General features: G+C 35.3%; 1 protein-coding gene across 1 annotated transcript; it reads left to right on the plus strand.

Annotated features, from left to right (window-relative positions):
• Nucleotides 1–2,845: 2,845 nt before the first annotated feature.
• On the plus strand, nucleotides 2,846–12,118 carry LOC133880058 (carotenoid 9,10(9',10')-cleavage dioxygenase 1). The gene is made up of 14 exons (XM_062318931.1): nucleotides 2,846–3,104; nucleotides 4,205–4,275; nucleotides 4,399–4,413; nucleotides 6,074–6,185; nucleotides 6,421–6,520; nucleotides 7,412–7,474; nucleotides 7,786–7,896; nucleotides 7,977–8,161; nucleotides 8,440–8,578; nucleotides 9,429–9,546; nucleotides 9,630–9,731; nucleotides 10,044–10,295; nucleotides 11,200–11,311; nucleotides 11,971–12,118. Exons 1-14 carry the CDS (start codon nucleotides 2,874–2,876, stop codon nucleotides 11,998–12,000), a joined length of 1,641 nt encoding a protein of 546 aa, XP_062174915.1. The 5' UTR covers nucleotides 2,846–2,873; the 3' UTR covers nucleotides 12,001–12,118.
• The last annotated feature ends 212 nt before the right edge of the window (nucleotides 12,119–12,330 follow it).

Below are 12,330 nucleotides of genomic sequence, written 5' to 3' on the forward strand. Positions count from 1 at the left end.
GTTGAATTAAAAACCTCTTAATTATATTTTTGTTGATTAAACGTAACATGTATTGGGTCAAAAATTGTAGGAATGATTTAACCTTAAGCCTCCATTAGAATTTTATTCGAAATTGTATAAATTAGTCCAATATCTCAGCCATGATTGACGGTAATTAAAAGGAGTATAATAAACAATTCATAGAAACATTGCATAAGTTTTAAAAGCTGCATATTTTGAGCAATATTTTCTAAAATCCCTTTCTTCTTTAATCCTTACTGTTGTACAGTAAAATTACTTAATTTTTGTTGGGTCACTTGTTTGACTCATTTTTTTTATATTTTTGTACTTATTTCAGTATTGTTGTTGGAGAGCCCATCCTTTTTTCATTTATAGGATCGTCCACTTCTTCTTCCTTTTGGATCAGAAGTAAGAAAGATCTTCTCCTGTAACTATTTCCTTTATTCAATTAAAAAAAAAAAGGGACAGAAATTTCCTACAAAATAGTTCGTAAGAAATTTCATACAACCGCTATATAAGAGTGACGTGTGTCATTTAAATATGTGAGAAGCACATGCTATTAAAATAACATGTGATTCTCACATGCCAAGGGACACTTATCAATCTTATATGTGGGTTGTATAAAATTTCCTACAAACCGGTTTGTAGAAAATTTCTGTCCAAGAAGAAAAGAAAAAGAAGAAAGAAAAAGAAAAAAGTCATCTAACTCACAATTAAGTATAGCTTCTGACTTTGGCTTTGGTCTGCGTCTTGCGTTTATTCGCACATGGCAATGTTGAGAGGTACCACGCTTTCTCAATTACTAATGAGGCGTCCCAACTTTTATCGTGTGCACATGACACAAGACGTAAGCGTTGATCTCTAACTTTACCACTCCCTTTTTCCAATTCCTTCTTTCTCTCTAAACCAAATAGACAATTTCCCTTAATTTTTCTGTCGCGAGAACTTTGCCAATGGCATTTTGACTATGAGTAATGTTAGAAACTAAAATTTTATCTTACTATTATCCAATTATGCAAACGCGGGAGTACGGCTAATAAACTATTTATTGTAAAAAAAAAAAATAAATAAGAACTGATTGGCACTATCACAGCCGAGCGAGATAACAATAGGATAAATGTGTAGTCTTTGGCATTACTCTTTTGGCTAGTATAACCTAAAACAAAGCTGTTTTACATGACTAAATGTTACAATTTTTTAGTAATAAGTTAGAGAATTGTAATGGCACCAATGGTACGACAAGAGTGGAACGTGGAGAAGGGATTGCAATTGACCTCAATTTTCTGGGTTTACATGCATACTCATGGCATCACAAGCTATATTCTAAGGTAAAACCCTAAAAGGTGCAGGAGTTAGGTGGAATTCCAATTAGAACTCCATGGGATTATGGAAATTGCTTCGATCCCACTAGAATTCAAATGGTGGGCATGGAGCAAAACTGACGGTAAAATATTCATCATAATCTGTTAGGCAATTTTCATGGGAAAAGATGTTGCTAAAAATTAAAATGCAATCATTATTTCTTTGAATATGACTAAAATTAAAATAGTTTAAAACCAACTAATTTGGCCCATTTTTGACTCGGCTTGGTGCAACTCTAATCTCATCGCTCAAATTGTCGTAACTTGCAAGACAATCCTAGCACGAGACTAAGAAAATATTGTCATTAATCTCTTGAACATGTGTTTTTTGCACGCTAATTAAAAAATCACAGAAATTTATTAAATGGGTTTGTAGAAATTTCTTATTAATAAATTTGTGGGAACTTTTGTCCAGAGATAAATTTCAATTTAATAAATTAAGTAGGCACTATAAAGACAAAGGTTAATTCAATAAATTGAGTGGAAATAAATAAATTTCTTTTACCCATTTTATGGATATTCCTTTTTGTTCTTTGGCTGCGCCATATTATTCTCAAGGCCAACATGGGCAGGCCCTCGGAATTTGATCCAATGTTATTCTACGAAGCCTAAAAGCTCTTCCGAAGGAAGAAGGTAGGCCAGGCCCATCTGATAGGGCTGTTGGAACCACTCTACCCAACGGACCTGTAAACAAATAAGACGACCAATTTCAGAACCAATGTACCCATTTCCCAATCAGATTACGTAATGTTTTTTTTTTTTTTTTTAAAGAAATTAAAAATTTTCGTTTTTTAAAATTAAATATATAAAATTTCGGTTCTTTTTTTTTTTTTTAAAAAAAAAAAGGTATTCGGGCCACCCCTAGCCTCGGCTCCTAAGGGTGGCGTGCCCCATTGGCTAGGGTGGCTGCACACCAATCCCATTGGTTGGGTTGGCGGTCCAATCCACAGCCATTTTTTTGTTTCTCTTTAATAAATTTTTTAAAATATATATATATAATTTTTGAAGTTTTATTTATTTATATTTTTTTTATTAAGATCGACATGTGTTGCTATTTTATTGGTACTGATATAATGCTTAATAGAATTTATCAAAAAAAAATTTTAACAGAATTTAACTCGAGTGAGCGATTTGTAAATTAAGCCAATTACATAGATTTTTAAATTAATTTTAACCATTAAAAAATAATTTTTTCATTAAAAAATCACATAATTTTAAAAATAAAAAATTTGCACCCTTATTTTTTACAAATATAAAACTCACGGCGTTGGAAACAATTTCCCCTTCTTTTGTTTGTAGTAGTGTAAATGACGGAGAATCTCGATCTACAGAACCACAGTATATCTGCTCTTTTAATTTATTCATTTTTCCACGTTGTTCCCATTTGACAATGACACGTGGCAATACGTCCACCCAACAAAGCCATGATTGGAAAAGACGCCACGTAATCCATATAATCCCTTCACACTCGCGCGCGCGCGCACTCACTCACTCCCACACAGACAGAGAGATATGGCGGAGGATAAGCACAAGTGGGGCAGCGGAGGAGGAGGGTCGGTGGTGGTGGTGGAGCCAAAGCCAACGAAAGGGCTGACTTCTAAAGTGGTCGACTTTGTGGAGAAGCTGATCGTCAAGTTCATGTACGACACTTCTCACCCTCAACACTATCTCTCCGGTAACTTCGCTCCGGTTCCCGAGGAGACCCCTCCTGCCACCAATCTCCTTGTCAAAGGCTTCCTTCCGGTGCGTACAATTATCTGGATAATGCTAATAATACACAGAATACACAAACCAAACAGAGATTTATAGAGTTTCATTTTCGTATTCGTGGCAAAATTTTGAGATTATTTTACGTATGATTATCGTATGTCATGAATATGATTGAGCAATTCGAATTTTACAGAAATGGGTGTTTGATTTGAACTTGTTTAGAATGTTTCTAGATGATGCTTTGGTGTTTTAACACAAGTATAAAATTTGTCACTTAACATGAGAGATTACAATTGGTTAGTATTTGAGGCACGTTCTTCTAGACGTGCGTAAGCCGATTTTGATATTTGGTGCAAACATCAAAGCCTCATGCCTAGGGATATGATGCGATCCGGCTAAAGAGTATTTGTTATTGTTTTGTGATGATATTGCCTTATTATAATCATCAAAGGGACATAAATATGGGGTTACTATTGTAAGCCGCTGGATTATGTACATAAATGGAGAAAGTTGAGATTTTTTTTGTGAGGATAGTGAGGACAAGAAGTTTAGAAATGTTTACTAAGCAATCAAAACCATGTGGTTTAGATGTGTTGTTGAGCAATCGTAAGCATGTGGTTTAGTTGTGTTTTCATTGACTGGCAAGCGAGCCAGTGAGAAATCTGCTAGCTAAGAAGACATGTTTAGTGATGTGTCGATTAGTCTTACTGTAGTTAATTTTACTTGCATTCACATTTTGTTGCCATTGTGGAGATAAAAGACAGTGAAACTTTATGGAACACTACTTGTGGTGACACACATAAACACACACAGGATTAGAGAACAAGGTTTTGTGTTGGCCTCACCTCCTTGACCCAGGCTCTTTTTGGCTTTCCTATTATCCTCGTAGCTTCTTCAACTTCTATTATACTATCCCCTCATTTCAGATGTAATAAGTGCTCCTTGTCCTGTAATAAGTGGTCCTATCGCCTTGAGTTTTATGTGCGCTATGTCTTTGTGAAAATGTATTTATTTATTGCTGGTGAAGATAGCTGACTGTTTGACTAATTGTTGGTTTATTTCTCTGATACTTCAAGCTGTATCTTTTCATGCCTCTGTTACACATGACATGGAATGTGAAATGTGTATTGCAGGATTGCTTAAATGGAGAGTTTGTTAGGGTGGGTCCAAACCCAAAATTCTCCCCTGTGGCTGGATATCACTGGTATGTCTTTCTCCCCCCTCTCTCTGTGGATTGGTTTAGAAGTTTGGGCTTTTTACTTCTCATGAATGAAATTAGTTATTAACCAGGTGAATAGTGCTTATTCCCTTTGTTCCTTTGTTTCAGGTTTGATGGAGATGGGTGCGTGATGTTCTGTTCCTTTACTCAAATTAGTATTTCATTCAAGTTTTCATGAAGAAAGAATACAAAGATATCACTTCAGTACCCATTTTTTTCCTCTGTAGAATACTATTATGGTCTCTCTGTTCGTCTAATATGTTGGTGTTAAGCAGCTACTCAAAGGCCTAATATTTTCCAAAGTGACAGGCTAATCTTTGATTAACTCTGAAGGAAAAAGCTCCATGTAATTAAAAAAAAAAAAAAAAAAAAAAAAAAAAAAAAAAAAAAAAACGATTGGCTGCTCTGTTAAATTTGTAATTAAACCAGTTGATTTACTCACTCAGTAAGTGCTTGTGTATCTCTATTCAACTGTGATAATCTGCATAATATATCAGCAGTAACCAATTGTGAAGTGTCAATTTTCCTGAATGATCATATATGTTGGCTATTTGTGAAGTGAACTCTTGTTGTTCATTCATTTGGCTTTGATATTCAGTGCTTAGTTATCATACTAGCTTTTGAAAAATTTCAGTGAAAGCATGCAGTTCATTCTTTAGTTTTTAAAAATCATTTGGCTTTTATATCCAGTACTTAGTTGTCATACTAGCTTCTGAAATTTTTTACTGAAAGACCTTGATTTTTCTGAGTCAACTACAGTTTGACAGTGGAGCAGAATTAATTTTTTTATTGGTTGAAACTACTTAATTTAAGTTCTCAAGGGGGTAAAAAAATGTATGCATTTGCTTTTTTGTTTTTCCTGTCCACTTCCTTGAGGTTCCTTCAATACCTAAGTATGTTTAAGCTGTTTCACGAAGGTTTGAGACCTGCACTCGAGGACTTGTATGGTCTGGATATAGATACTGTCTTGACATTAAAAACTGAATTTTTATTGTTTTTTTAAACCACCAAGAGAGAAGAGAAGGAAATGATTAAAAATAAATAAATACATACTATAGTGCTTGCCTAAAGGTAGCTTATCAAAAAGTGATAAGGAGAAGACAAGCTGTTGGACGTGATTTTGCCTCATTTTAGCTAAATATACAGAGTGTGGAGGTTTTAAGAGTGAAATTTTTCCCTATTACTACATCTATGTGGTAGTATGCAATGAGCCAGAACATCTTCTTGAATGCCAGTGCTATTCTAATTAATTAGTTTTATTTATATATATATATTTCTTAGAATTACACTTGTCTTAGAGTGAAGCATATTCATGAAGTAATTTAATCAAAAACAACTTTGAACATTTTGGCAACATGTTGAATCATCAGGATTCGAAAGAAGATATCTATGCTTGTTCTCTTTCTTTCTGATTCCTTGGCTTTGGTGTGAATTGTATTTGTGAAGGGGGAAAGAAAAATTAATTTTAGTTTACTCATGCCATGTTCAATTTCCAAGAAGTTTGTTACATTATGTAGCACTATATTCTGGTTGGTTTTGGTGAATCATGTGTGTCTGTGACCAGTGGACAGCAGTTGATTGTTTATAAACCATCCTTGCTATTTTAATGTTCTCTGATGTATTTAGTTGGCTATGTTTCAACATTCTGTTCTGTGTTTTACAGCCTTTGAACGTTTTCTTTAGATTTTGGAGACTCATGACAGTTGTTTGGAACCCATTAGGTCTATACAGTATTAATCTGTTAAAGCAAGAAGTAATTTAGATAATATCTTTAACTTTGCAGCATGATTCATGGTTTGCGCATCAAAGATGGGAAAGCAACCTATGTCTCCCGCTATGTAAGGACATCTCGGATTAAACAAGAGGAGTTTTTTGGAGGTGCTAAATTTATGAAGGTATACCCATAAGTTATAGGTTTCTTTTTTCTTCTCTTTTCTAGTATCCTTTTCAGTTACATCTTTTGCCTGTGCCTGTGAACTTTACTGTTAATGGGGCTCACAAAAGAAAAAGTTTGTGATGGATAAAGGAGGAAAGGTAGTTGATGATTGTAGAATTAAAAATCTCAAGAGTAGATAAGTCTTCTGCTATATATGTTTGATTTGGAGGTCCCATTTTGAACGTCATTTCCAGATTGGAGATCTTAAGGGGCTGTTTGGATTGCTTATGGTGAATATGCAAATGCTGAGAGCAAAACTGAAAGTGTTAGATGTTTCATACGGAAATGGAACAGGTAAGATTATTCTAGTATGCAATTTTTTGCTTGAATGCAAAGATTCTGCTGTGACTGTGCAACAACTTTTCTAATACAATTCAGAAACATTATTCCAATTTATTATTCTGTTTTGAATTTTACTTATTTTTTATGTTACATGGGCTCCTCTTTGCTGGGTACTAGTATGTGCATAGGTATTTTATTCAAGTACGAAGTGTCCAAATACTTGTTTAACCTAAGCTGACAAATTTTGCTTAATATAGTGTGTTTCACATGGTTTGTGGTTCTTTTAATCACCAATTGTCCCAAGAACTTAGGTTGATGAGAAATTGTGAATTTAATCATTAAATCAATATTCTAACAATCTCCCTCATGTGTGGTCCTAAACTTCGTGTCAGCAAGTGCAACCTAACCACATCGAACATTTAACTTCAAGGGGTGGTATGGTGTGGGGACAAAGTTCAACTCAAAGCCACTATTCAAATACCCTGTGAAATCTCCTTTTGTCCTAAAAGCTTATAATTCAACACCTTTCTTTGACTGATTCAAAATAAAAGCTTTATTTTAAACCATTATTTGTAATGGGAAAGATTTGAACTTGACTTTCCCAACCTTTCCCCACCATTTTTTTTTTCTTCGGATAAGTGAGTTTGGCCCATAGGGAAGGGAGGAAGAGATTTGAACCGATGACCTTCGCTTCATGAGAGGCATCGTCCCCAGCCAATACGCATAAATACTTCAAATTGTCCAAGTGTAGCAGGTGTGGATCTGTCAATAAGTATCTCTGATACGTGTTATGGCAAAATCTGTATTGTAATGTTTGTATTGGGTATATCTCACATATTTTTTCCTGTTTTTGTGATCCTCATGTGAGGTGCAGGACACTAATAACTTGTCACCCACTTTCAGCTAATACAGCTCTCATATATCACCATGGGAAACTTCTAGCACTTTCCGAGGCAGATAAACCATGTAAGCTTGCCTTCTTATTTTGCTTTTTACTTACGAAATAAAAACAAAAGGGTTGGGTTTTCCCTGGATTGCCATTGATTAGCGAGCCTATTGAGGAATGGTTCTAAATATCCCCATTAAAATATGAAATTGTCTTTCTTTATTTCTGACATCCCTTTTGTAATGCCATGATGATGAAACTTTGTATGGTGGGGCAAAAAGAACCACAGAGCAATGCCAATTTGGTTGGTGTTGTATAGGACTCCAAATAATTTGCTGCAAGTTCCTTGCTTCTAATGTTGAATTGAGATTGTTATCATTGCATTATTTAGATGTCCTCAAAGTTTTGGAAGATGGGGATCTCCAAACACTTGGCATGCTGGATTATGACAAGAGATTGACGCATTCTTTCACTGCTCATCCTAAGGTTGACCCATTCACTGGTAAAGACATCCTCATAAAAGAATTTTGTAAGCCATCATAATGAAGATATCCTTTTAACTTACAGAATCCCTCCATGCAGGGGAGATGTTTACATTTGGTTATTCGCATACACCACCATATATCACTTACAGAGTAATTTCAAAGGATGGCTTCATGCATGACCCAGTACCAATAACAATATCAGAGCCCATCATGATGCATGACTTCGCCATTACTGAGAATTATGCAATTTTCATGGATCTTCCATTGTATTTCAGACCGAAGGTATGGAACTTGCAACTTGTTGCTGCTACAAATTTTAACTTGGTACAAATTACCATGATATTGAATAAATAATTTCAGCATGTATAGTGATGATATACCACTCTGAACAACCTTAGGCTGAAGGAGGCCTGGGGGGTTTAAGTTAACTACTCCAGTAAATATTTGTAACAAACTTAGGTAGAACTCACCTTAAAAACTAGCTTGCAAGGAAAGATTGCTCAAGAGCTTATATGAATCACGACAACTGGAACTTGAAATAATTAGATTTTGATGTTCAGGAAATGGTCAAGGAGAAGAAGCTGATATTCACATTTGATGCAACGAAAAAAGCTCGCTTTGGTGTACTTCCTCGTTATGCAAAGGATGAGCTGCTAATCAGATGGTTCGAGCTTCCAAATTGCTTCATATTCCATAATGGTGTGCTTGTTTCCCTTACAATCTTTTTTTTAGTGACAGAATGTCCTTTAAATTTATATCGTTTATTAGACGAAGTTTACTAGTGGATAATCTGCCGCATGTGCTCAGAGGTAAAATTTAAGTAGTAATCTAGTACCATAGGTATACTCAGTGAGCTTTCTAAGTAGTTTTAAGATTCCATGTCTGCTTCTGGTAATACATCATTGTGGAGACTCGAGAGCATTAATTGTCTATAGAACCAGCTTATCCCTCCTTTAAATTGATGCAGACTATCAGTTATTAAAGTTATTTGTACGATATCTGCATTAGACTCTTTAACACTTGGGGTTGGCTGCATGAATCTTTTCATGCCGATCAGTTCTATATGTGACATCTTTTGTTAAATCTCTTAGGCTGTATCCTTGATTTCTGAGCTGCCTCCTCTTTCTTCTTCAAGCCTTAACAGTTCTTTCCCCATTGATCCTTACGCTGATTTGTTGACTGATATCAAAAGAAAGGGGGTCATTCTCAAGTGCTTAAATCTTCTGATGGAAAGAGTTTTAAATCTATGCTTGTTTATTTCTGGTATTATGAATTTGCAGTTAATCTAAGATGAATTGGTGAATGCTATTATAATTCCATAAAGCCAACGCTGCTGATAAATCTAGAATTAGTTTTATTGCCTCTATTTTGGTCAAGTCAACGTGGGGGAGCAAGATCATCCATTACCTTCTACTGAGCTTTCGCTGATCTCATTCTTTGTAGATTTGCCGATTTATAGTGCTGTTGGTTCATGATTAAGCTATAGTGAAAGTTTATTCTGTCTTTTCATATGTCCATTCTGACCCTTTTAGTCACTTCCTTTCACTAGCCAATGCTTGGGAGGAGGAGGACGAAGTTGTTCTGATTACTTGTCGCATTGAGAATCCAGATCTGGACATGGTCAGTGGGACCGTCAAAGAAAAGCTTGAAAACTTCGGCAACGAGCTGTAGGACAACTTTTTGTCCATTTTATGAAAGTGCAAAGCTCTATGCATGCCTAGGTATTTCTGACAGTTACCATTCTTTTCAGTTATGAGATGAGGTTCAACATGAAAACTGGTCTAGCTTCACAGAAGAAATTATCAGCATCTGCTGTAGATTTTCCAAGGGTGAATGAGAGTTACACTGGCAGGTATCCTTCAACTTTTAGCGATAGGAGATTTTGGATTGACAGTTGTCAGTAGATCTGTTCAAGATTGCAAGAATACTGGTTCTGGCAGCAGATGAGAGAAGCTCGATATAGAGAGGCCATATTTATCTGATCTTTTGGTTTTTTGAAGATATTCTGAAGCTTGTTTTTGTTTCGCAGCGTCCTTTCATAATGTTGCTAGCAGCCATGCTTAATTTATGTTGTTCTCTTGGGTGTCAAATCAATTATTAACTAGAAAACGTTCTTATGTATTCCTATCATATGCATTGTACTAATGCTTTTGTGGGTAATCAGGAAACAAAGATATGTTTTTGGAACCACACTTGACAGCATTGCAAAAGTCACTGGGGTTATCAAATTTGATCTGCATGCTGAACCAGAGACTGGAAAAACAAAGCTCGAAGTTGGAGGAAATGTTGAAGGCATCTATGACTTGGGACCTGGCAGATTTGGTTCTGAGGCTATTTTTGTCCCCCGTGTGCCTGGCATTACTTCTGAAGAAGACGATGGCTACTTAATATTCTTTGTACATGACGAGAAATCCGGGTAATACTTTTCTCTCTCACGCCATTGACAAATGTATTTTCTTTTTCAATACAATGTACAAATTTTTTTTATGATTAATGGTGAAGGATAGGACTGTATTCAAGCCACCGTTCCCAAGACCCCAGTAAGACCAACTTTGGTTACTGACCCTTAATGTTTTGATGATTTATGTTTTTGTTTGTTAAATGGAGGAAATGCTAGTCAGGATATGAACTTGAAAGTGTTTGTAAGAGGTTCATTGATTGCATCAAATTTTAAAAATTTGGGCTCTATAGATTGCATCAGAAGAGAACTCTTTTTACAAATGTTTGTTCCTGATTCGTGAGGAATCTGAAGGCCTCAATGTTTCCAAGTTCTGGAAAGCTAGGTCATTGACAATATTATCAAAAGGAATGAAGCTGTGTAGCCTAACCAAGGTGGCAATATCCATGAATATAATGGATGAGAAAGCATTGATTCATTTTCATCTGCTTAGGATTCTATATTGCTTTTCCTTACACCATGCTTAATTCAGATGAACAAAACATAGTAGTTGGAAACTATTAGTGCCCCTTAAAGGAGCTATAGTTAAATGGAAATTATGAGTAAACTAGTAGCTAGTATTTCTAAATAGGTCTTTGTTGTTCCAGCTAGATCGTGGACAATGCGTTGACTCAAATCTTTGTCTTATGTTATTTTTGTGCACTCCACAAAATCAAATTTCTGGAGAAAAATTAGTGAACATTGCTATAAGAATGATATGCAAACTGCGAGGGAACTCTATAGTCATTGTAGTCTTAGCAACCATCCTTTTCTTTCAGAAGCTATAGTATAGTTATTGAGTGTTGCTAAATGAATCATATTTGAAGTTTGAATATCTTTACAACGAGGATACGATCTCAACTTTTCATCTATAATCATGCAGAAAATCATCAGTGCATGTAATTGATGCAAAAACAATGTCAGCTGATCCTGTTGCAGTTGTTGAGTTACCCCACAGAGTTCCGTATGGGTTCCATGCCTTCTTTGTGTCAGAGGTCAGTGTTACATCAATTGCTTCTGGATATAATTTCTTTCTTTACATTTCTCTTTCACTCCAGCGTTGAAATTAACTTCAAAGCGAAATCCTAAGAGCTTTGTAAAAAATGAAGCTTTAGGACAGACAGGAATGAGACCCAAAAAATAAAAATCTCCATGCAGCTCATAGAAAGTAGGATTAGAACATATGAAGGGTTGGAAAGAGACATAGCTCAACTTTAGTGGATGGCAGAAACGGAGAAGTATATCTGGGATGTTATGTGGTCAATCACCCATTTAATGAGAGATATAAACCCAGAGTCACTTCATGGTACCAAATACTATCCATGAAAACTGAGTGGCATTCTGCGTATACTGTATCCCCCCTATAATGCTGCATTTTAATGAACTATTTTGTGATCTAGATGAGAGCATTCTCATGCTGTTTATTGGTACTTTAATTTTTTTTTTTCCTATTATTTTTGAACCCAAAATTATTTTTATTTCAATCTCTTTTGGCGTCTGTTTTTCTATTGCTCACTTATTTATTGTGGCGATTCTAATTTATGCTCATGGTTTTCAAACAGGACCAACCTCAACTTTTTTTGGCTTCTGCTTTTCTGTTTGCTTAGTTTTTATTGTGGAGATCCTAATTTACATTTATGATTTTCGTCCACAGGACCAACTTCAAGATCAGGCAAAACTCTGATAGATTGTTAGGAACTGCACAATATATTTGAAAAAGAGAAACTGGAACTTAAGGCAAATCCATGTAAATCATACGTATGATATCTCTTCAATAATACTTTCCCCATATTTTCTCTGCACTTCTTTTCTAGCTGGAAAAATATATATATATATATATATATATATATAATAATTCCTCTCGGGATCAGGAAGAGGTATCAGTCTGCTATTCTACATGTTATATCTCAATGATATTTCTTAATTGCAAGCGTATAGGAATTTGTTCTTCATTGGATTTGGCCATCTAGCCGGACACATTTTTAACAGGTGATTCGTACTTAAAAGGTGGTTT

The sequence above is a fragment of the Alnus glutinosa genome, chromosome 10 (genome assembly GCF_958979055.1).
Source record: "Alnus glutinosa chromosome 10, dhAlnGlut1.1, whole genome shotgun sequence".
Lineage (NCBI taxonomy): Eukaryota > Viridiplantae > Streptophyta > Magnoliopsida > Fagales > Betulaceae > Alnus > Alnus glutinosa.